The sequence below is a fragment of the Schistocerca nitens genome, chromosome 11 (genome assembly GCF_023898315.1).
Source record: "Schistocerca nitens isolate TAMUIC-IGC-003100 chromosome 11, iqSchNite1.1, whole genome shotgun sequence".
Taxonomy (NCBI): domain Eukaryota; kingdom Metazoa; phylum Arthropoda; class Insecta; order Orthoptera; family Acrididae; genus Schistocerca; species Schistocerca nitens.
This window is the reverse complement of record NC_064624.1, coordinates 76,201,839-76,228,167: the sequence shown is the minus strand read 5'-3', so window position 1 is coordinate 76,228,167 and position 26,329 is coordinate 76,201,839. Positions and strand designations below refer to the sequence as shown.

Here is a 26,329-nt window from a genome sequence, read left to right as displayed (position 1 = left end):
GCACATCTGGCACAGAGCCAGAAGTCACCATCCATACAATCTCCTCACAGCACTCTACATTATTGTCAGTTTGCCTCTACCCACCTCTCCTAATGGTCATGTTTCTTTGGCTTTAGGCTCTGAGGCAGAACCCTCAGAATTATCAGTCAGCAAACCATCACAATATTCAGGGATCAGACCCAGAAAGAGATTTAATCTTATGACTCTACTTCAATTCTGTGAGTTGAAGCAGAAAAGAGAAAAATGCTGTTCTAATAGGAAGCAAAATTTTTGTTACCTATTTTTACACCACCGGCAATTTGAAACAAGTGCACAGCTCGTAAGAAGTCCCATAGCAAGCAGACGGCAACACCATGATTAAAAATGTGTAATGTAAGAAACTATGACATTCATCTAGGGACAGGAAAACTTAATTCGCCTTTATGGCAAGGAGCTGTTTGACTCATTTCTCATGAAATTCAAAATTGTCTGTTAATTACCGAAACTTTTAATCTCATGTACATTATTACAACTTCAACTCACAATGTGTCATAGCACGTAGGCTGCTTGTGCAGTTTTTGGGGTCTTCAGGTTATGGTAATGAGTAACTTTACATAAATTCCCTGAAAACATAGCCAAAACTAAAATTGTAGGTAAGTTCTCCTCAAAGTATGAGTAATTTTTCAGAGAGAAGTGTTCCAATTTTTATTATCTTAACCAACTAATACTGTAAGATCCTGATTGCCAGGGACTATGGAGATAGATTGGTGTGATGGCAGGACAAACATCGTGACACTGGTTTCCATCATTAGCCTGGAAGTTGGTCTTTAAGTAACAACTTTATGTAATTCGCTTGAGTATTACATACCCAAGAGCAACAGTTTATAAGTAGCTTTGTATTTTCATGTAACATTCATTTCAGTGGATTAACTCTGCTGATAACGCATAGCCTGTTGTATTTATTTTTCTGAATCGATGACCTTTGCAGTCTGATCCCTTCAACCCCACAAACCAACGAACCAATTATTTTTCTCAATACAGAACACTTATTAGTGTACTGCACTGATGTGGAAAATCAGAAACAGCTGACAGGCTTCATGATATAAGCTAGTTTTCTTAACGAGTCTGTTATTAGAGCAAAATCTATACAATAAGAATGTACGTAGTTTTTGTCAGTGTATGAAATATTTCGAAAACTGGGCAAATACTATTGTGAATAGTCTCAGTAGTTGTCACATAGGAAATTTTTTTGCTAAAGATGTTTCAAATTAAAAAATGGAGGAAATTGGAATTATTGTTTGTTAAGACAACTTTAGCCATGTAAAGCAGTATGAGCTTGGAATAAAAACTGTTTGTAAATAGCGTTTTTGCTGATAAATGAAAGTGTCACTGCTTATGACACTGGATTCAAAAAGTAAGGCAAATTGTCAAAGCACATTTTTTATGGTGAGATCTGTAACAACGTAGTTGATAATATGATTATCTGATATGATTTTGTGTCAAGAGTGAGATATTTAAATTGCACATACAGCAATCAGGTCAAATAAGTACATTTTTTATTTCTTTAGTTTTTTTGATGAATTTTGATATGAATTTCAGATTTGAGAAGCCTAATATTTGTTACAGTAGTACTAGAATGTTGTGTCAATATCATCCTTTCCATAATTTTCTGTAAGAGCAAGGTTTGGAACAGTGAAGACAAAGTCCGGAAAAATGATGTTGAAATATAATGTGTGGTAAAGATTTGCAGGTTAAATATAAACCTGTGTTCTTAAGCTTCTCAGCTGATTTTCAGTCTCCTACGTAAAGGAGAAAAGTTATGACTGTTGATATGTATTGTTAATTTTTGCACAAATTCTGATTATCTGCCTGGTATGTTAGACAATTTGGTGATATAAGCTGTTAATGCTACTACATGATGGCACAAATTGCTTTTCCAGTTCGCAAATGAGAGTTGCATTAAACTAAACTAATACACAATAATTAAAGGGCAAAACAGTACACAGAAGACAGCTGTAAGCATTCACTGTCTGTGACCAGAAGCCACTAGAACCTGTAGAGCCAACTCATGTCGAGTGCACCCAATAGACACCATTATTTGCTGTCCCTAGATATAAGTGAAACTCAGAAGGTGTAGGGCTAGATAGAAGAGAAGTAGTGCTACTCTGTGACAGGTACTTTTCTAATATCCTACCTGTCTACATTCAGTATACAGGAGATAAATTGAATGATATGGAAATTCTGCAACTTCAGTACACCCTCAAGGTCACTGTAGCTAATAACAATGCCACACTGGATTTATGTGCAATTACTTGAAGTGACCATGAAGAAGATTGAGGGCTATCAGACTGAATTCCCAAGCAGGGCAGAACCCCAGAAGAAGACACAAGAGGTAGCAGCCCTCCTACAAGGGCTGCCATGGACATTTGATGATAAGACCACATCAAGCACTGTTTGACCATGTATTCAATGTGCTACAGAGGCTGCACAATCTAACTAATAAGAAGAGACCTCCACTGTTCATCCTGGCAGCAAATATGTCTGATAACAGTACAGACTTCAAGAACAGAGAGGATGTCATCTAAATGATATTCATGCTGGATATACTCACATGCTTTGACTTTTAAGGTGGAACCTCTAACAGCTGTATTCAGCACTAAATGTCAATGAGCAGAGCTCATGACAAAATACTGTTAAAATCAGGTGATATGTAATCAGTGTGCTGGCACCCATGACAGTTGCAGTTGCACCCATAAGAAAGGTGGTCAGTGTCCTCTCTGTGTTGCGGCCTTACAGCAGGCAGAAATTCTGGAAATGGGATCCAAGAGGCAATAAATTATGAAGCGAATGTGAAGAAATCAGCAAGAAGAGGCGTCACGGGAAAAGTGGTGGGGAAGTACGGCGCCCCCTTCGGTTCAGACCATGAACTCGGCAGTGGCCTCTGCTCCGTGTGCCCAGTTGCAACCAGTGAGAGTGGTTGAAGAGCCAGCTCCACAGAGTTGAGCGAAGCCAGTCAGTGTCAGAACACAGACATGTGAAAATCATCAGGGTGGCAGTAGCTGGCAGAAGAGTATAAGACAAAATAGGGGGAATTTCCACCTACTTTTGCATGTTATTTTCTTTGGATTATCAGGTTGCACCTGATTCAGTTATGTATACTTCGTGTTCTTTTTTTGCAAGTGAATTCTTTAAAGACGCTGCAAAATTTCACGTTCCTTTCTGGGTCATTGCATTTTAAATGTGGACATTGCTTCGACCCCTCACCTGTATCATTTGGAATAGTCATCTGGATCACCATGATGAAGAATGATGTACCATGATTCCAGTCTGACCACACAAAGTTGTCTTCTTTGCACTTGAATATGCATCGATATGAGGGTTAGGGCCAATGCCTAGGTTTCGCAAAACCAGTTACTGGAAGTAAGTCATTCAGTCTTCTACTTCACTCCTTAACATTTGGCAGTAGTGAACACACCCTGTAACCAGTACCAAATGTGTCTACATACATTGACTTTCCTTGTCTGCCTACCTCTGTTCAACACCTATACTGTCCAGTACATCTCAGTTACTGCTTGCATTGTCTTCATATTTTCTCTTTGTAGGCAGTAAGTGGCTCCTCCAAAATTGCAATTGTAGGAAGTGTATTTACAGGATTACTAGTATTTATCCATATGCAACTATGATTTGTAGAAATACTCTCTTCTGCAGCCACTGTAGTGTTTTCAATGGCTCTCCCTGTATAATTTTATATGCCCAGTCATTGGCCCCAGCTACAGCAGTCAGCAGCATGTTACTGTCCTGTGTCAAGTGTTAATCTGTATTGACCTCTGGTGATATTTGCAATCTTGTAAATTAATTTTGTGGTTTGTTTGGGCATAGTTTGTACATAGCCTTTAAAAACGAGATCATTATCAACATAAAGACCAAGTTAGCAATATGTCTACTGATTGAACATTGTTTAGTTGGAAAAAAAAATACCATGTTGCAGACGGTTTACCTTTCAGCACTATGTAAGTGGTTTAATTTACTACCACTTGCAGCTTGTGCTGTAAGCACCAGCTCTGCATCAAGGCTAAAGCTTCATTACATTTCGTTCCCATCTGTGCTCTGCAATACCCTCAATCTGTGACCAGCTGGTCATGTGTATTTTTACCACAAATCCAATAGCCTTGTGACTAGATCCCAGTAGCTCAAGAAGAGGCATGCACTGTTCTCAAGTTTGGATTTGGTTTTTTAAATTCTGCTGCAGTTCACTCAGTGCTTTGATTATGGCTTGCGTTAATCTTTTTTTTTAGCTGATCTAGCTTTCCAACTTCCAGTCATTATCTTCATAATCCTAACAGGCATGTAATTTCATGCAGGAAGACTTTTGAAGGTCTTTCCATTCCACTGGACTGTCCTGCGGTCAGTGTTTGTGGCTGCTACATCGTATTCAACAGATTACATCTTAAAATGTTTACCTAATATTTAAGCTGTAAAATCATTATTACCAAATTCCCATAATTCACTGTTTCTCATTTAATGTGAGGCTGTAAGATGACAGTTAAGCACCATTGTACATCAATGAGTAATGACCAAAGAACAATACTAATTACTGCACGACATATAAACATAACTTAACTATAGAATGTATGGAGAAAATTAGTGCGAACTCGAATACAAGCGGTTCTAGGCACTTAAGTCCGGAACTACGGGACTGCTACAGTCGCAGGTTTGACTCCTGCCTCGGGCATGGATGTGTGTGATGTCCTTAGGTTAGTTAGGTTTAAGTAGTTCTAAGTTCTAGGGGACTGATGAGCTCTGATGTTAAGTCCCATAGTGCTCAGAGGCATTTCGAACACAAGCTTTATTTTGGTGGAAACTTTTATAAATCGACTTTCCTATTTTGAGCCAAAAATGTAACTGCAGTTAGCTTAGATAATATGCAGTATATGAGTGGAAAAAATGAAATTTTCGCATATAATCACCTCTTCTGTAAAACAGGCTCCTCAGGCTGTTTAACTCAGTGTACTGCTGGTGTTATCATAAATGTTTGTTGTAATATTATTACCAATACCACTGTAAACTCAATTTGGAACCACACAAGGTTCAAGCTAGTTCTAGTTTATCTTGACGCTTGTGAAACAGTTTCATCTCATAAGCAGTGAATGAGCAGGAATGTTCTTCTGTGTATTCTTGAAACTATATCCCCTTTAGAAATAAGAATTTGTAGACTATTTAAGTAATGTTTCTGTGTATCTAGAGAATGAGATATTTACTGCCTTTCTGTTCATGCTTCAGGTTGACTCAAATCACTAATGAGTCTGATAACACTGGATGTGAAGAAACACACCTGCAGGGAGCGACTTGTGAGGAGCTGGACATTGATGCGGAGAAATTGACAAATGTTGTTGGTAGTGGATCCCTAAATAAAGTGTGTTTCTCTAAGCAGGATAATGCCCTATGTGCTAGAAATAACATCTTAAAGGAAAAAGAATTCACATGTAATTCATGCAAGCAAACCTTTTTGTCAAAGTACAGTCTAATAATGCATGTGTTTACACATATTGATGGTGTACAGCCACCTGTACATATCTGTACCACATGTGGTGAAGTATTCCATACCCATGATGGCTTGAGTAGGCATTCAGTGGTGGAAAAAAGGACTAGCCAAGATGAATGTGAACAACACAGCACAGTCTCCAATATCGAACTAAACAGATCTGATGTTTTTGGGGGATCATATAGTCAGTCAAGTCCTTCAGTAACAAACAATGATGATAGACCACACGTATGTGACGTCTGTGGAAAATCGTTTGCTGTGTTGCGGAGTCTTAAGAAACATTCTTTCATCCATACTGGCAAGAGACCACACAAATGCAAAATTTGTGGGGTTGCTTTTACTCGCTATGCTCATCTCAAGCAACATGCACTGTTACATACTGGCGAGAGACCGCACAAATGTAACGTTTGTGGGAAATCATTTATTCTGCCTAGTCATCTCAAGAGGCATTCCCTAATACATATCGGTGGGAGACCATACAACTGTGAGGTCTGTGGGAAATCCTTTACGGAATGTGGTAGCCTGAAGAAGCATATGTTAATACATACCGGAGACAGACCCCACAAGTGCAATGTTTGCGGGAAATCATATACTGTCTCCGATACTCTGAAGCGACATGTATTAATACATACCGGAGAGAAACCTCACAAATGTGACGTTTGTGGCAAATCGTTTACAAGGTCCAGTAGTCTAAAGGCCCATTTCATAAAACATACTGGTGAGGCATCAAACAAATGTAATGTTTGTGGTAAATTGTTCACAAACTCATGGAATCTAAAGATCCACTCATTAATACACAATGGTGAGAGAAGACACAAATGCGATATCTGTGGGAAATCATTTACTCATTGTGGTACTCTCAAGGCGCACAAATTAATACATACTGGTGAGAAACCCCACGTATGTAATGTATGTGGAAAATCGTTTACGGAGTCTGGTTCACTGAGGAAGCATGTTTTGATACATACTGGTGAGAGACCACACAAATGTGTCGTTTGTGGCAAATCATTTACGGAGGCTGGCAGTCTGAAGAAACATTATTTAATACATACTGGCGAGAGACCTTACAAATGTGACATTTGCGGCAAAGCCTTTACTCAATCTGGTAGTTTAAATGCGCATAGGTTAATACACATTCGCCAGAGTACAAAAATTTGATAACTGTGGGATATTTTAAAGAAGTTCTGATAAGCTGGGGACTTATGTTCATATACAAAACAGATCTCACAAAAATGTGTCATTGATCAGCCTAAAATATTGCACTACATTTTTTAAGCAGTATGTGCTGAAGACAGAAAACAGTAATTGCACAGAGGGAATTGTTCTAGATATTATTAAGATTCTATATCAGTGCGTTGTGGAGAGCCCATTTTTAAAGTATTAGGGCTCTGATCATTGTCAGGTGTGCGTAGGGAAATGCAGACCAACTTTTTAAAGGTTGCATTTTGAGAGATAATTGTTGCGTGTGTAAACTGGCTAAAAGTAGCCCCTTGTATTCAGCCGTGTGTGTGTGTGTGTGTGTGTGTGTGTGTGTGTGTGTGTGTGTGTGTGTGTGTGTGAAGTGTTTGTTCTACTTGTGTTTATTTGTCTCTTGAAAGATTTAAATGAAAATTGGGAATTATGTTTAATGTATGTACCCCTTGTATTTAACCAGTGTAGTTTTGCTGATATTGGTAATTATAATTTATCCTCATTTAAGGTAGTTTTGTAAAATATCAGTAGAACAGTCTACACAGCGACTTCAGCATTGTACACATGGTTGTAGTATAATAAATATATATTTTCTCCTGTTGTAATAATCAGTGCACATTGGGACACATTATTGAATTACATGTTTATGCATATGTCAATACATTATTTAAATTTCATATGCCACAGATAGTTTGAAGAAACTTACTTTTATTAGTTAATAGTTATATAATATTGTTCATTGTATCAACATTTGTGTCTGAAGGTTGCTTGTGTAAGTTTCTTTGTTTATACATGTATAATAAGGCTTGATTGTTAGTATTATCTGAATAATCTGATTCCACCTCATATTAATCAATTGTGGTGCTTTTCTATGACACCCCTTTGCAACCAACTAGCTGTGGAATACGTTTCTGTTGAAATAATTGACAGTTCCATCAAAGATAGTTCTTTATTGTTTCTAAAGGAGCGGTATGTTTTGTAAATATCGGATAAGGTACTAAATCTGTCAGTTGCTATCTGTAAAATGGTATCTTCTGCTGCCTACGTATTGCAACCCATTTCGATTTCTTATGTGGTAAAGGAAAGAGAAATGAGTTTGTTCCTGCTTGTCAGCCATTTGTCCTTATTGATTGGTAATACTTAGCCATTATGTATCTGCATTATGTAATGTGCATCTGGGCTTCCCTGGCGAACAGATACTGAAGTATCATGGTGCAATGTGCTGAGTATTTCTAGAGTGCTATCTGTGAAGCCTGGTTACTTTATAAAATTTGTTACCACCAAGAGGACCATTATAGCAGGTGAGAAAAAAATAGTACTTGATTATCAGGTTTGCTGGAAATTAAGTCATTACAGATCTAGTGATTTAAAGGTGACTTTTCTGTCAACAGCTTGTTATTTGATTTTAATAAACTATTCTGATAATTACATGTCATATTCAATGCACATCATTAGTTCAGTGTTCCTACATAATTGTTAGTTGATAATACCTACTTTACTTCATGTGTCCTCCTCCTATGTAGTCTGTTACATTCTGTTCTTATGCCCATTATACTGTCTCATTTTGTGTGAGGCATGAAAGCCATTAATGACAGTTTTTGTTGCCAAAAGAATTGTGCTACTTCATAGGGAGAATGGAGTATGCTGATCATTTCTTTCTTGTTCTCATATATTGAAGTTTGTTCTGAACCTCTTTAAAATCATTTTAGTTATATTCATATGGTGTCAGAAATGGTGTAGCTTCAGGAATGATTTTCTACTAGAGCAAGAACATAATTGTACATCTACATTTATACTCCACAAGCCACCGAACGGTGTGTGGCAGAGGGCACTTTACGTGCCACTGTCATTACCTCCCTTTTCTGTTCCAGTCGCGTATGGTTCGTGGGAAGAACGACTGAAAGCCTCCGTGCACGCTTGAATCTCTCTAATTTTACATTCGTGATCTCCTCGGGAGGTATAAGTAGGGGCAAGCAATATATTCGATATCTCATCCAGATCTCCCCTCTAGCTATTTGCCCATTTCTCTCACGAGCATATGGTGAATTGCTGTTTAGCTTGGTGGCTGGAGTCCCGTCCTGCAGTCTTTTAACACTTGCCAAATGCGGTTTCCGAAATCATCGTTCAGCAGTTGCTCTTTGCACTTATATCATGAACAATTTTCTATGGAAACGCCAAACAGTAGCAGTATTTTTTGATCTGGAGAGACCATACGATACCTTTTGGAGGACAGGCATCCTTCGCACACAGTTCTCTTGTGGCTTTTGCAGTCGGTTGCCCCTTTTTATTTGCGAATTTATGGCAGAGCGCACATTTAAAGTGCGGGTGAACACTACTCTCTCCCTTACTTTCTCCCAAGAAAACGGGGTACCCCAGGGCTCCGTGCTAAGTGTTGTACTGTTTGCCATTACCATAAATCCAATTATGGATTGTCTCCTTCCTGATGTTTCGGGCTCCCTCATTGTGGACGATTTTTTGATCTACTACAGCTCTCAACGGACCAGCCTTCTTGAACGATGTCTTCAAGGCTGTCTCGATCGCCTCCACTCTTGGAACATCGAAACTGGCTTCCGCTTTTCTCCAAGTAAGACCGTTTGTGTTAATTTTTGGCGTTGTTCGGAGTTTCTTCCACCTTCCTTACATCTAGGACCTGTCAACCTTCCGTTCTCAGACGTCGCTAAATTCTTGGGTCTTATGTTTGACAGAAAACTGTGCTGGTCCTCCCACGTTTCCTATCTTTGACTCGCTGTGTGCAATCCCTCAACACCCTCCGTGTCCTGAATGGTACCTCCTGGGGAGCGGACAGAGTGGTCCTTCTCCGCCTCTATCGCACTTTAGTGTGCTCGAAATTGGACTATGGAAGCATAGTTTACTCCTCTACTCGGCTGTCTATTCTTCGGCGTCTCGCCTGTATCCACCTCTGTGGATTACGTTTAGTGTCTGGAGCTTTTTACACCGGCCCTGTGGAAAGCCTTTATGCTGAGACTGCTGAACCTCCGCTCTCCAATCAGCGAGCTGTCCTTCTAAGTCGTTATGCTAGCCATTTGTCTTCCATGCCTGCTAATCTGGCCCATGACATTTTTTCGACGCCTCCTCGGATTTAGGGTATGCCCGCCGCCCTTCCTCCCTACCACCACCGGGAGTCCACTTCCGTCAACTACTCCATTCTCTTTCCTTCCGCTTTCCTAAAACTTTATTGACAACTTGGGGTACAGCACCGCCTTGGCTCCGTCCCCGGACCTGCCTCCTCTGTGATCTTTGCCAGTTTCCCAAGGATGGTACCCATTCACTTGTTTATCGTCGGGCATTTTCTGCTCTATGTGCACAAATGAAGGATGCCACATTTATTTACACTGATGGCTCAAAAACATAGTTTGGTGTAGGGAGTGCCTATATTGTTGGCGACACCCCAAATCGATTTCGGCTTCCCGACCAGTGTTCGGTTTATACTGCGGAGCTTTACGCTGTTCTCCGGGCTGTCCAATACATCCGTTGCCATCAGCGGATACAGTATGTTATCTGTTCAGATTCTCTCAGCTCTCTCCTCAGTCTCCAAGCTCTCTAGGGCGTCTCAGTGGCGTTCCTCTGGATCCCAGGACATGTTGGTATCTGTGTAAATGAGGCGGCCGATATAGCGGCCAAGGCTGCAGTCTCTCTTCTTCGGCCAGCTATTCGCACGATACCCTTCGCTGATCTACGGAGTGTTTTATGTCGTCGTGTTGTTCTTTTATGGCATGCACATTGGTCGACACTTCCCCATAATAAATTGCGGGATGTGAAAGCTCATCCCTGTGCTTGGACCTCTTCCTCCCGAATGCGTCGTCGGGAGGAGGTAATTTTAACTCGACTCCGGATAGGGCACTGTCTTTTTAGCCATCGACATCTCTTCAGCGGCGATCCTCCCCCACTCTGTCCCCACTGCTCTCAGCTGTGGACGCTAAGACACCTTTTAATTGAGTGCCCCTATCTTACTCCGTTACGCGCCCGTCTACAGCTGTCGCCTGATATATCGTCAATTTTAGCAGATGACACGCGTTTGGCCGATCGCGTTCTCGAGTTTATTAGTGCCAGTGAGATGACGTCAGTCATTTGAAGCTCTTTTTGCGGACAACTGACCCCTTTCTGTAGTGGTTTTTTAAGCTTTCCTTCTGCTTTTAGTTTCTCCAATTTTTTGAGTTTCGTTCCCATTGCTGCTGGTTTCCATTTTCGTTTTTTACCTTTTCCTAAGTCATAGACCGGGTGCTAATGACCATAGCAGCTTTGCGCCCTAAAACAAAAAAAAAAGCTCATCCAGAAATGCACCCTCTCGAAACCTGGCGAGCAAGCTACACCGCGATGCAGAGCGCCTCTCTTGCAGAGTCTGGCACTTGAGTTCGCTAAACATCTCCGTAATGCTATCACGGTTACCAAATAACCCTGTGACGAAATGCGCCACTCTTGTTTGGATGTTTTCTATCACCTCCATCAACCCGATCTGGTATGGAACCCACACTGATGAGCAATACTCAAGTATAAGTCGAACGAGTGTTTTGTAAGCCACCTCCTTTGTTGATGGACTACATTTTCTAAAGACTCTCCCAATGAATCTCAACCTGGTACCCGCCTTACTAACAGTTAATTTTATATGATCATTCCACTTCAAATTGTTTCACACGCACACTCCCAGATATTTTACAGAAGTAACTGCTACCAGTGTTTGTTCCGCTATCATATAATCATACAATAAAGGATCCTTCTTTCTATGTATTCGCAATACATTACATTTGTCTATGTTAAGGGTCAGTTGCCACTCCCTGTACCAAGTGCCTATCTGCTGCAGATCTTCCTGCATTTCGCAACAATTTTCTACTGCTGCAACTTCTCTGTATACTACAGCATCATCCGCGAAAAGCCGCATGGAACTTCTGACACAATCTACTAGGTTGTTTATATATATTGTGAAAAGCAATGGTCCCATAACACTCCCCTGTGGCACGCCAGAGGTTACTTTAACGTCTGTAGACGTCTCTCCATTGATAACATGCTGTGTTCTGTTTGCTAAAAACTCTTTAATCCAGCCACACAGCTGGTCTGATATTCCGTAGGCTCTTACTTTGTTTATCATGCAACAGTGCGGAACTGTATCGAACGCCTTCTGGAAGTCAAGGAAAATAGCATCTACCCGGAAGCCTGTATCTAATATTTTCTGGGTCTCATGAACAAATAAAGCGAGTTGGGTCTCACATGATCGCTGTTTCCGGAATCCATGTTGATTCCTAAAGAGTAGATTCGGCGTTTCCAAAAACGACATGATACTCGAGAAAAAAACGTGTTCTAAAATTCTACAACAGATCGACGTTAGAGATATAGGTCTATAGTTTTGCGCATCTGCTCGACGACCTGTGCTCTTTTCCAATCATTTGGAACCTTCCGTTCCTCTAGAGACTTGCAGTATACGGCTGTTAGAAGGGGGGGCAAGTTCTTTGGCGTACTCTGTGTAGAATCGGATTGGTATCCCGTCAGGTCCAGTGGATTTTCCTCTGTTGAGTAATTCCAGTTGCTTTTCTATTCGTTGGACACTTATTTCGATGTCAGCCATTTTTTCGTTTGTGCGAGGATTTAGAGAAGGAACTGCAGTGCGGTCTTCCTCTGTGAAACAGCTTTGCAAAAAGGTGTTTAGTATTTCAGCTTTACGCGTGTCATCCTCTGTTTCAATGCCATCATCATCCCGGAGTGTCTAGATATGCTGTTTCGAGCCACTTACTGATTTAACATAAGACCAGAACTTCCTAGGATTTTCTGTCAAGTCTGTACATATAATTTTACTGGCAGGTGAGAGGTTACCCATCTAATATTTAAGTAAGTATATAATATGTAATACATGTCCTGTAAATTTGATATTTAACACATATAATATGTGTAAAAAGTTAAGTAGAATGGCTACAGAACAGCTCTCATCCATTATTGAAAATTGGTGATGGATTTCTTAAATTTCCAATAACTTCTGGTGTGTTGGAAATGGATGACCTGTTTCAGTCATATAGTTAATAATACTCTCTGTCTTTGCTGTAACTTTCGAGATCAGACATACATAATTAGAAATGTTCATACTGTACTGTTGGCAGAAAGGGGCATTTCATCCATAGACATCTACAAAGGGCCTAAAAGGTTGATGGGAATGTATAGAAATGTCAATTATGTGTGTAATTATGACATAAAAAGTTTTAGGGAAATGGAAATTATCTATATATGTTTTTGGATAGATATGAGTACCTAAATATCATAATTACCTGAACATTTAATATGCCCTATTCTTTACTGTACATGTGGAATAAACATCAAGGCATTTCAAAAGCCTTTGTTTTTGTCAGCGAAATATCTTGTGTCAAAAGTAACATAAATAATGAGTCCTTTGTCCCAAGAAAAGTCGTTAACTGTGTGCTAAAGTTGACAAAAATCGTTTTCTTACCAATCAAATTTTTCAGTAAATTTGATTTCACTTTAAACTTTTCGCTGTCCCTTTCAGAAATTTCGGATTCAGAGAACCATCTGTTATCATTTTATTGAAATGTTACACACTATTCTTACACCTGCTGATGAAGACAGCTTCAGATGGTTTCTTTCAGAGTAAGTGGAAAAGTTGTTGCATGCAATGACATGGAATAATACACCCTTTGTGTCAGTCTTAGTATCTCAACGATCAGTTCCTATGAAGAATAGTTGACAATAAAAAGTACTGTGAAGCTAATCCTGATAAGCAGTAAGACATAAAGCAAAGTCGAAATCAGCAAAATGAGATCACAGGAAGACATATCACTGAAACACAACATAGCAGCCAGATATGTGGTAGAAAGCTGGCCAGTGTGGCCGTGCACTTCTAGGCGCTTCAGTCTGGAACCGCATGACCGCTACGGTCACAGGTTCGAATCATGCCTCGGGCATGGATGTGTGTGATGTCCTTAGGTTAGTTAGGTTTAAGTAGTTCCAAGTTCTAGGGGACTGGCGACCTCAGATGTTAAGTCCCATAGTGCTCAGAGCCATTTAAACCATTTGTGGTAGAAAATATAAATAACAAGGTGTTCCGAGTTAACTAGTCGGTAGCACTCTAGGTATAAGGGGCGAAAACTGTCCATTTGAGGGTATTGCTGCAGCATATATGGAATATAGCATGCCCCCAATGTGGGTATGTAAACTATGTGGGTATATAAACTATGTGGGTATATAAGTATACTAAGGGTGTGGTTACCTGCTCTGATATAATGGAGATGGACCCCATGTAGTTGGTGAAGAGTGGAAGAATGTGGGCATCACAGAGGTGCAGAATTATGAGAGTCAAAGGCAAATTATAAAAATCGGCAACATTTAGTATCCTAATTACTGGAACATATCCTTGCCAGCTATATCTGCCTTAAGGTTCGCCCATTTGTTTCTAACCCCATGTGATGCTATAAATGTCAATGATTTGGCCATAACACTATGGGATGTAAGGGGAAGGCTACGTGTGGCAATTGTGGAGGCTTCACTCACAAGTCAGGGACTTCTTGTACACTTCCTCCAAAATGTGTTAACTGCTCTGGGGATCACCGAGTGTGGAGCATAAAGTGTGGGGTTTACAATGAGGAAAAAAATTCAAGAGTTGAACGTACAGAGACGCATACCCTATGGTGAAGCTAAAAACACTTAAAAAACCATGCAACCACTGGTTTTTGCAACTTCTTTTGCATTTGCCCTTAAAACACTAGTAGTTAAGTGTGATACCTTCACACAAACCCAGACCACAGATTCAAGTACGAGCACATTCACTTGTTGCTGTACCTTTGGGGGAAATGCTCCACTTGCAACTGGTGTAGCTCAGAAGCCATCAGCAGTAGACTTACCATCTATGCCACATACCACTCCCCAACTTCAGAAGTCACCTAAGCCATCCCAGCAACCCAGGCAGTCTCCTCCCCTGTCAGTAAAAGAAAAACGTCCTTCTAAAAGTAGTACTAAGTCCCAGAAAGCAGTAAGTAAGCCTTTGGATCGATGAGCGCTCTTCCTTTCTGACAGCGACTATGCTCCTGAAGCTACGGACCTACAATCGGAGGAACTAGAGAATGCAGAACCGGCTAACGTTCCCCGTGACCTCCCCGGTAAATCACTGCCTCCAAGGGAGAAAGGAAAGAACCACTATTGCTAGCCAATGGCTTCCTTAGGGACTTCTGTGTTGCAGTGGAATTTGAATGGATATCGCTCACGTTTGGAAGAACTGCAGCTGCTGGTCCAGGATAAACATTTCTGCATCTGCTCATAAGAAATGCATCTTAAACTCACAGACACACCTACATTATGGGGCTACCACATATGCAGGAAAGACGATACTACTGTAGGCAGGGCTAAAGGTGGAGTGGCTATTTTTCTTGATGACGGATACCACTCCTCTCCTGTCCCTCTTAGCACGACCATCCAAGCAATTGCTGTGAAAGTTATCTCACCAGACACACTGACAGAACTCATCCAGGCACTTCCGCACCCATTCTTTCTTGTGGGGGACTTTAATGCCCACAATGTGCTGTGGGGCCCGGCTACTACTTGTTCCAGGGTTCAGCTGATCGAGCGACTCGTCCATTCTGAAGATATCTGCCTTCTGAATGTGGGTCAGATGACTTACTTTTCCACAGCTACAGGGTCTTTTTCAGCTATTGATCTTTGCTTTTGTTCCTCAGCTATTGCAGATTCAGTTCACTGGGAAGAGTCTCCAGATTTACATTCTAGTGACCACTTCCCAGTGTGGATTCATCTGCCGCCTAGGACAGTGACCAGCAGGAGACCACACATGTGGATGATACAAAGGGCAAATTGGTTACAGTACAGTTGACAGGCTAGTTTTGAACGAAAGGATTGTGCACAAGAGGCGGTGGCCCATATCACTCACGAGATCCAAAGGGCTGCTGCAGAGTCCATCCCCAGGTCTAGTAACCACCTCGGACGAAGGCCTGTACCTTGGTGGAATGTCGACTGTCGATTGGCAATCAGGGCCAGATGGACAGCTCTTTGGAACTTCAAATGGTGTCCAACTACAGACAATGTTCATGTCTTCAGGTCTGCAAGAGCACATGCAATGCGAGTGATCAAAGAATGGAAGAGGGCTTCCTGGAGGGAATTCGCGACTTCCATTAATTGGTCCACTTCTGCTGCACACGTTTGGGAATCAATAAGACGGATTTCACGCAAGGGTAGTCCCCATCCCCTTACAGCCTTGTCAAATAATGCGGTCTTGATGGACACACCAGAAGAGATGGCTCACGTTTTAGCTGAACACTTCTTTACTGTTACTAAGTCATCCAGACAAGCTCCTGCTGTTCAGGTATTCCGTCAGACTGCAGAGATAAGGAAGCTCAATTTTTTCTCGCGCAGTGAAGAAGTGTACGACCGTCCATTTTCCATGTTGGAACTGGAATCAGCTTAAGCTGCAACGAGAGACACCACTCCAGGACCTGATGAGATCCATTATACCATGCTTCGTCATCTGTGCCCTGAAGGGAAAGGTCAGCTCCTCTCTTGTTTCAGTCGGGTTTGGTTTGATGGACAGTACCCCACGAATTGGAAGGATGCAATCTTAATTCCATTCTGTAAATCAGGTAAGGACTGTAGCGCCCGTAAGAGTTATCGGAGTGTCGCCCTTACTAGTTGTATGGGTAAGACTCTTGAACGTATGGTCAACCGACACCTCGTCTGGCTGCTCGAGTCCTGAGGTTACCCGAGCTGCTCCCAGTGTGGTTTCAGGCGCTACCGTTCCATTCTTGACAACTTAATTCTACTGGAGACGGCGATACAGGAGTCCTTCTTACGCCGAAAGCATTTAGTTTGTGTGTTTTTTGACCTCGAAAAAGCATATGACACTACCTGGAGGTACAACATCCTTCGACAACTTCATGAATGGGAACTATGTGGACGCCTGCCAGTTCTGATCCAATCCTTTCTTGAGGACAGGCGTTTTCGTTATCGCATTGGCGATGCCATGTCTGATTGCTATGTTCAGGAGAATGGTATGCCCCAGGGCAGTGTCACATTGTTTGCCACCGCTATCAATGGCATTTCCTCTGCTGTCAGGAGCCCTGCCAAATGTTCTTTGTTTGTGGATGATTTTGCAATCTTCTACTATTCCTCTGATCTTACGACGACGACGAGGCAACTACAACTGACCATTAGGAGGCTGGAAACCTGGGCCCAGACAACTGGTTTTCGGTTGTCACCTGAGAAGACTGTGTGTGTCAATTTTAATTGTGCTCGTCAGTTTTATCCAACCAGAGCTTACTATAGGGGACTGTAGTTACTTTTTCAAGACACAGTGCGCTTTTTGGGTTTATTATTTGACTCGAAATTAACATGGCTCCTACACCTGAAAGACCTACAAACAAAGGGGTTCTGGTTGTTGAACATTTTGAAATGCCTTGGTGGAAAAACATGGGAAGCTGACAGGTCCTGCCTCCTATACTTTTATAGGGCATTTGTTCAATCACGCTTAGACTATGGCAGCGTGGTCTATGGATCAGCCCATCCTTCCTACCTCTGGATGTTAGATGCTGTCCACCATGTGGGCATGTGGATATCGACTGGAGCCTTTCAGAATAGAGGTTCAGAGTCTGTGTGCAGACGCTAGTGGACCACCACTCTTGATTTGGCGACATATCCTTTTGGCTCGACAGGCGCTGAAAATCTCGGCATCACCACAGTCATTGGCATTTAGTTCAGTGGTCCAACCCTCTTCCGAACGACTGTTCAGGAATCGGCCCCAAGCGACCCAGCCATTTGATACACATGCTACGGACTGCCTCAAGGATCTGGATCTCTCGGGCATGAAAATACACACCCAGGGATGGAACACACTACCGCAATGGTGTCTTCGGAGCCCAAAGTGATTTTAAGCTAAACGCAGTACCCGAAAAATTGTACTCCAGATATGGTTTTTACAACTTTGTTTTCGTCTGTTTTAAATATGTACCTTTAGTTTATTTATACAGATGAATCCCAGCAGGGAAATGCTCTTGGTCGTTCTGTGGTTTTCCCTGATAGGGGTTTTAAAGTACATCTTCCAGAACAATTTACAAATTTTGATGCAGAGTTATATGGCATTCTAATGGCACTGGAGAGGGTTCACAGACATTACCGTATGAGTTTTCTTGTCTGTTCAGACTCTCTTAGTGCACTGCAAACGCTTCACCAAATGTATCCGGTAGACCCATTGATTCAGCTCATCCATGACTACTTAAAGTGGCTCCAATGCTGTGGCAAGGAGGTGATCTTTTGCTGCGAACCTGGCCACATTGGGATACAGGGTAACGACATGGCTGATAAAGCTGCCAAGGAAGCATGTTGGAATGGTGCTGTCCATCAATGTCCCATCCCATTGCACGCCATTATCTCATTTTCTTACAGATGTGTCATGCATTGCAGGTGTCGAACAACTAACTGTGGTCGCTCAAACTGACCACAAAAGCTTGGCGGATTTCGTGTCAGCCTTGCTGTTGGAAGGAGGTTTTGCTTAGCGGACTGCACATTGGGTGTAGCCATTTCACACATGGCTTGCTCCTCTGGGGGGAGGATCCACCTTTCTGTGAAGTTTGCGATGTGCCACTTTCAGTTCAGCATATTGTGGCTACGTGTGTCTTGGATACTGATATTAGGGCAGCCCTTGGTCTCGCTGGAGATCTGCCCACCGTCCTCACAGATACCGATACCGTTACCAGTGTTAACAGTGGTGAAATTTTGTGAACTAACAGGCCTCATTCCTAAAGTGGTGGGGAAGAATGGCAGACTTTAGTACGTTATAAACTTCTCTTCAAAGCCTTCGTCCCCGCCCATTAGGTTTCATGTTCACTTTTCGTCAGGGCACTGATGACCATGATGTCGAGCGCCCCCTCAACCCAACTCCATCATCATAATCATCATCATCTGTTCCCCCATTACTAAATCCACTTCTGCCTCCTCCGAACCCCTGATCACCTTCCCTCCTACATTGCTGCGCCCTTTTGTTCCTCCCACCATTTTCCCCAGCTCTTCCTCCCCCCACTATTCTACTCAGATCTTCCTGCCCCCACTATTCTGCTCAGATCTTCCTCCCCCCACTATTCTGCTCAGATCTTCCTCCCCCACTATTGTGCCCACCTCCCTCCCTGTCATTCTATCCATTCTTCCTCCCACCATTGTTATGACCAGGTATTCCTCCCTCCATCATACTGCCCAGGTCTTCTTCCCCCCATCGTCCCCCTCCTTCATTCTAGCCAGCTCTTCCTCTGTCATAGCGTTTAACTCTTCCTCAGCCATTCCTCTGTCCAGATCTTTCTGTTCTGGTTTAACCACAAGTGCTGACACGATGATCAAGAATGGAAGAGCAGAAAGGGCTGTGAGGCGACGTCAGCCAATAGTATGCTGATGAACCCCTCTCTAGAGCGAAACCAAGACAGGAGTAGTCTCTATACGAAGAGAATATAAGTGCTGGGCCACCTAGTCCCAGCCGGAGTGGAAGTTAAGCTGTCATCCAAACACTACAGGGGTGACTTAAGAACTGTATTGTTTTGGTTGCGTTGAAATTGTGTATACTGAAAGGCATTGATTATTTGCATGCTGCCATTTGCTTGTGACACACCTTTTTGAATATGCAAAGTGATGTATGGTCAATTGAACTTACTGTAGAAATTCCATTAATATGATTTGCTTGAATTGTTGTCTAACGATCTGAGAAAACAGCTTGAGCTTCCTAAGCACCCTATATTAGATGAGTGGGCAGACACAAAAATTGACGATGAGTATTAAAAAAAACCGTGCCTCGTGGCCATGGTAATTTCTTTTCATTTGCTGATGCCATAATTCTCTCTTGTGTTTCCTTTGCATGGGTGTTTACTTGCTTTAACAGTCGTGTTTTTGCTAAGCAGTGTTTTTAGGTGGCCATTGCAGAAATGTTCTTTGCTTTTGTATTTACTTTTCTTGTTAGTCTTGTCTTCTTTTCTGAATTTGTCCCTTTCAACATGCCCAGCGCACTTATCGCACACTCTGCTCAGACGCAACAGCTGCCAGCATTAGATGCAATGCAGATGTTACAGTTTCAGAGCCAGCAAATATTTTCGCTGCTAAACATGATACAGCAGATCATGGTAAGCCAAACTACTAATGCAGCACAAGCAACACCTACAGAAATACCAAGTGCTATACCTCCATTTCGCTAATTTCATGAACAAGAAGAGGGATGGCTCGAGTGGTTGCAACAATTTGAAGACCACGTAACTGCTCACAACTTACCAAGTACTGTGAAACTTTCCTATCTATTGTCCACAGAAGGCAGTGCAGTGTTTAGACTCATCCAAAAACTGTTCCCTAACGTCACTCAGAGTGAATTTTCGTATGATCAGGTTGTAGATTCGCTAACTATTATGTCCAATAAGTGAATATGGTAGCACTAGGTATCAATTCTTTAATTGTAAAAACAGATTTGTAGGTTATGCCGAGAAAATGCAAATTCAAATGTGTTTGTTGTGCTTTATATTATGTTGTGTGATGCAGTTGTGTACACTGTAACTGACGTGAAACTCAGAGAACAGGTTTTGAAACAGTCTGAACCAACATTTCAGCAAGTAGCGCAAATACTCGATCAGTGCGATTCAGGTGTCCTCTCGGCTGAAAAATTTGAGCAGCCAGTAATTTGTCAGGTTGAGTCCCTGGTAGGGTGACCAACTTTCCTAAACGAAAATAGGGAGATTCTTATATCCTTGACAAAAAAATAAGGGAGATTAATAGCACGGCAAAATTTCGGCAAAAATCAAACCAGTATTTGTAAAAGTAGACTATTTATTTACACATCAAAATTACTGACACATATTTTGCCTCAGTCACTAGTTTTACATCATTTTTAGCAAATTCAGAGAATTCACTACACGAATAAGGAAAATTCATGGCAACTTGTAGTTCAGATTTGATTAAGTTTGTGCTACTTCTGTTCCTTACATCAGTCCACTTATTATTCATAAGAGAAAATACTCTCTCAGTGTGAGCATTACTTCCTGGTATACTCCTAACAAAATAAACCATCTTACCCAAGTTTTCAAAAATTAACATTATTTGATTTCAAAGCTGTAAAATCCTGTATCCATTTCTGGCTAACATTACCATCTAAAGACACAGCACATTTAATTGCATCATTAGAACTACAAAACTCTCAATGCTGCGTAAGGAGCTCGCAACACGGGCACTTACACAGGCGAACAGAATTAAGCCATGCCCTCAGTGTTATTCACGGCACAAACATCAAGACTGCCCCTCTGGACAGGCACAGTGTTACGCCTATGGCAAGAAAGGACATGTTCAATGCATATGTTTGCAACGGAACAAACATAAGAACTCGGCCACACTAAAAAATCTAGTCACAAGGCGCTTGTCATTAATGCGGTATACTCAAAATCTTCAACAAGCATTAGCAAAACTAGCAAGCGAGTAGCTTTCTGTTCATTTCCTTCTTTATGGGAAATTTCAGTTGGATACAGGTGCCTCTGTTACATTGTGGAACCGTCACATATATGAAATGTTAGGTTACCCATACCCATCTAAAACTAGCACGCACCTGACGCCTTATAATCTACAAGACATTCCCATTGTTCCAAAATGTACTTTGCCTGCCATGTATCGCTCACATACACGAACTGTGACATTTATGGTGCTACAATCCCACAATTGTGAGAACATATTTGGTCTCGATTAGTTTGATTTGTTTGGCTTTAACATTCAGGGCAATGTATTGTCTGTTTCTGCATTCCACGCGAAAGACAGTGTAACTAGCTTGCTGAAAGTATTCTTGGAACTCTTTTCTGAATTTTTAGGCAAGGCTAACAATTTTGTTGCAGAAGCTACTCTGAAAGACAATGCTCAGCCAAAATTTTGCTGGGCCAGAGCTATTCCCGTTGGATTACGGGACAAAGTCGCTGCCGAACTTAAAGAATTGCAAGATAACGGAGCTATTGCACCCACACATGCTAGTCAGTGAGCAAATCCATTGCCTTTGCTCCCCAGACATTTATGTCGCGTTCGCCTCTGTGTTGACTTTTAAGTCTTTGGTCAACCCACAAACTGTGACTGATACTTACCCACTGCCACGTGCACAGGATCTCATGGACAGATTAGACGCAGGTAGCTATTTTTCAAAAATTGATTTATGTGGCACATATTCTCAGATACCGCTCAATGAAGAATCTCAAAAAGTGTGTGTAGTGAATACTCATTTGGGCTTACTTAAATATTTGCGTTTGCCTTTTGGCAGTGCTTCTGCATCTGCCATTTACCAATGGAATTTGGAACAGCTCAAGCACCAAACTGTTCAAACTATTTGGACGATATTGCTGTAGCAGGTCATACACCTGAAGTCATATTGCAAATTTGCATGCTTCTTTTTGTGTTATGCAGGATTAAGTGTAGACTGGACAAGTGTGACTTGTTCAAACCTGAGTTGCAGTATGTTGGTCATGTCATAAACAGTCAAGGTGGACATCCTCTTCAATCGAATTTGTTAGCCATACAAGATTCACCAGTTCCTCGCAACGTCACGGAACTGCAGTCAGTCTTAGGGGAAATGAACTACTATATTCAGTTCATACCAAATGCTGCACAGATCGCAGCTCCATTGGATCGCTTGCATCGTAAGAATGTCCCCTTTGTTAGGACAGAAGAGTGACAAGTGGCTTTCAAAAACTTAAAGATACATTGCTCAGTGATCGATGCTTAGTTCACTTTGATCCTGACAAATCAGCTGTATTGCAAGCTGACGCTTCCTCTTACGGAACCGGTGCAGTGCTTTAGTGATAAAGACAGGCCTGTCGCTTTCACATGAAAAGTATTGTCCTAAGCTCAGTGTCACTTTCACAAATTGAGAAAGGGGCTTTAGCTAAAGCGTATGGTGTCACCAAATTCCACAACTATTTTTATTGCAGAAAATTCTACTTATTAACGAATCACAAGCCATTGCAGCCCTCGTTTCATCCGACGAAAACCGTTCCTGTACCGACTGCCCAAAAATTGCAAAGATGGGCTTTGTTGTTTTCTCAATACCAGTACGAGATTGTGTATCGTCCGACAGCTAAACATGGTAATGTGGACGCACTTTCACCTCTTCTGATTGGCCCTGATAGAGATTTTGACGCTTCTGCTGTATCTGTCACATCGATGCTCAGGATTCTGAATTACTTTGATCTTTACAGCCGAACTATAGGAAAATTGCACAGGCCACGGCAGCTGATTCCGATTTGAACATTTTCCTTACATACATTCGCACATCTTGGCCTCATTCCTTGCATAGCATAAAGAAATCTGTAGTGCACCGACACTTTGTAAATCGACATAGCCTCGCCTCGCTACACAGAAAGGTGTGATTCTTGTTCAAAATGACGAGAAGAAGCGTTGCTGTTTCTTCACCAACGACACAGGGGGATTTTTTGTACGAAACAGTTAGCATGGCAACATTGTAATTGGCAGGGTATGGACACCCAAATAGATGACATCACAGTGTCACGCATGTGCGGAAAATCAGTCTGCTGCGTCATAAAAATTCTCTTCTTGCCCTAAGCCACAAGTAACATGGCAACGTGTGGAAATAGACTTCACGGGACCTTTTCCCGACGCTCGTTGGTTGATTGTAGTTGACTTGTATAGCAAGTTTTCTTTTTCTGTGCCAATGAACTCTATAACGTCACGTAGCACAGTTCAGGTGTTGTCCTCTATTTTCTGCCTCGAAGGTTTATGGGAAGTCATCATGTCAGACAACGGCCCTCAGTTCACGTAAAATAAATTTGAAACATTCTGTGAATGCAATTACATACAACATCCGACTAGTGTACTGTTTCATCCACAGTCAAACGGCGAAGTGGAACGTTTTGTCAGAACTTTCAAGCACCAGATGGCCAAACTCCGCTCCACACACACAGGGATTAAGCATTCCAACTGTTTCTCGCCTCCCGCCGTTCACACACTCAAGATGGACCATCGCCAGTGGAATTGCTTCACAGTCACCATCGGACATTGTTCCACCTGTTCCACTCTCCTCAGCAGTGGCGCTGAAGGAAGGCTGCAAGTGTTGCTTCGTGATGCATGATACTGTGTTTTACTGGGTATTTAGTGGCAGCAGACGGTGTGCGCGAGATGAGATCATCCGTCGACTTGGCGCTTGCATGTATCTCATTTCAGATCCAGACGGAGTGCAGCGCCTACATCACAATCAACTTCGCCACCGTCATGTGCACAGTGATCCTTCTGTGCCTCTTCCCCCAGATTCACGGTTTCCGAGGACACTGCAGCCACAGCAGTCGCCAGAACGTGTTATCAAGACACTGTGGGACGACCTCATGGAGATGGAGCCTTCGCCTCCTCTGCCTCCTCTTGTCCTATCGATGGAGCTGGACTCGCCCACATGGCGTTAGCTAATGCCTTCTACATGTGGTTATTGGCCTCCAGAGGTGGACATGTATCCTTCTGGTCGTTTTCCAGGGGATGTTTCCTCCAGAGCAAAGGCTGGATGGCGGAATACGACAGGAAGCTTGATGTCCCCTCAGCCACAGTTTCCAGTCTAGCATAGCGTCCACACTCCGGCCTCTCCCGCCATTGTCGCGCTCCTTACACTACGACGGTCCGTCGCTTTGGGGGTGGGGGTGGGGGGGATTTTCCAGCTTAACACCAAGCGCTGGCACGACGATCAAGAATGGAAGAGCAGAGAGGGCTGTGAGACGATGTCAGCCAATAGTACCATGACAAACCCCTCTCTAGGGCGACACCAAGACACGAGCGGCCTCTGTACAAAGAGGATACAAGCGCCACTCAACCTAGCTGTGGCAGAGTGGAAGACAAGCCGCCATACAAACGCTACAGCAGTGACTTGTATTGTTTAACTTGCACTGAAACTGTATATACCGAACGACATTGATTACTTGTATGTCGCTATTTGCTTGTCACAACCTTTGCGTGTATGCAAAGTTAAGTATTGTCAAAGTAACTTACTGTGATAAACTCAATTAATACGATTTGCTTGGATTGTTGTCTAACAATCTGAGAAAACAGCTTCCTAGGCACCCTATATTAGATGAGTGGGTAGACACACAATTTCCTCCCCCCACTATTCTGCCAGCACTTCTTCCCCCCCCCCCCACTCTTCTGCCTATCTCTCTTCATCTCCCCATCGTTCTACCTAGGTCTCCCACCCTTCTATTGTTCCACCCATGTCCTCCCTCTCATCTTTCTGCCTAGCTTTTCCTCTTCCATCGTAATGCCCTGATGTTCATCCTGCCATCATTCTGCCCAGCTGTTTCTCCTGCCAACACTCTTCTTTCTCTCCACCCCCTTCACTTCTTCTGCCTGTCCATTGCATCCTCGTCCCTTCTGTCTGTCCACTGCCCCATCAACCCCTTCTTTCTGTCTGCCCCTCTGCTGTCCTCCATCCCCTCCTCGCCCCTTTTCACTGTCTGCCCCTGCTCGCCCCCTCTCTCTATCCTTCAGTTCCTCCATGCCCCTTCTCACTGCCCCCAGCCCCTTCTCACTGTCCCCAGCCCCTTCACTCCCCTTTTCTGTCCTCAACCTCCTTCTCATCCCTTCTCTCTGTCCTCCACCCTCTCATCGCTCCTTCTCTCTGTCCTCCACCCACCCCCCCTGTCCTTCACTCCCTACTCAATCCTTATCTTGATCCTCCATCCCCTCCTCCCTCCTTGTATCTGTCCTCCATCCCCACCTCGCCCATTCTCTCTGTCCTCCACCACTACCTCACTCCTCCTCTCTATGCTCCATGCCCTCCTCGCTCCTTCTCTCTGCACTCCACCCCCTTCTCATCTATTCTCTCTGTCTGCTACATGCTCGCCTCGCCTCCCTGTCTGCCTCTGCTTGTTCCTTGCATCTGTATTCCCCTGTTTGCCCCCTCTACCTATCTTCCCCCTGCTTGCTCCTCCACCTGTCTATCCCCTACTTGCCTCCTCTCTGGTCTCTTGTCACCTCGTCTGTCTACTCCCTCCTAGCCGTTTCTCTGTGTCCATCTGTACCTCCTCCACTCCTATCTCTGCCCGTCTGGACCTTCTCCACTCCTATCTCTGCCCGTCTGGACCTTCTCCACTCCTATCTCTGCCCGTCTGGACCTTCTCCACTCCTATCTCTGCCCGTATGGGTCTTCTCCACTCCTGTCTCTGCCCGTATGGGTCTTCTCCACTCCTGTCTCTGCCCGTATGGGTCTTCTCCACTCCTGTCTCTGCCCGTATGGGTCTTCTCCACTCCTGTCTCTGCCCGTATGGACCTTCTCCACTCCTGTCTCTGCCCGTATGGACCTTCTCCACTCCTGTCTCTGCCCGTATGGACCTTCTCCACTCCTGTCTCTGCCCGTATGGACCTTCTCCACTCCTGTCTCTGCCCGTATGGACCTTCTCCACTCCTGTCTCTGCCCGTATGGACCTTCTCCACTCCTGTCTCTGCCCGTATGGACCTTCTCCACTCCTATCTCTGCCCGTATGGACCTTCTCCACTCCTATCTCTGCCCGTATGGACCTTCTCCACTCCTATCTCTGCCTGTATGGACCTTCTCCACTCCTATCTCTGCCCGTATGGACCTTCTCCACTCCTCTCCACGCGTGTCTGCACCTCCAACCTCCT

General features: G+C 43.0%; 2 protein-coding genes across 6 annotated transcripts in view; both read left to right on the top strand.

Moving 5' to 3' along the window:
• LOC126212867 (zinc finger protein 726-like) overlaps positions 1 to 8,090 on the top strand; it is a 196,359-nt gene extending 188,269 nt beyond the window's left edge. The window contains exon 4 of one of the 2 annotated variants that reach the window (XM_049940356.1): positions 5,260 to 8,090. In XM_049940356.1, the coding sequence (XP_049796313.1) occupies positions 5,260 to 6,679 (1,420 nt within the window). In that variant the 3' untranslated portion in view covers positions 6,680 to 8,090. The remainder of the gene's footprint in view (positions 1 to 5,259) is intronic. The other variant, XM_049940355.1, reaches the window with a different exon arrangement.
• LOC126212861 (zinc finger protein 83-like) overlaps positions 1 to 26,329 on the top strand; it is a 1,762,073-nt gene that overhangs the window by 188,927 nt on the left and 1,546,817 nt on the right. The window lies entirely within an intron of this gene.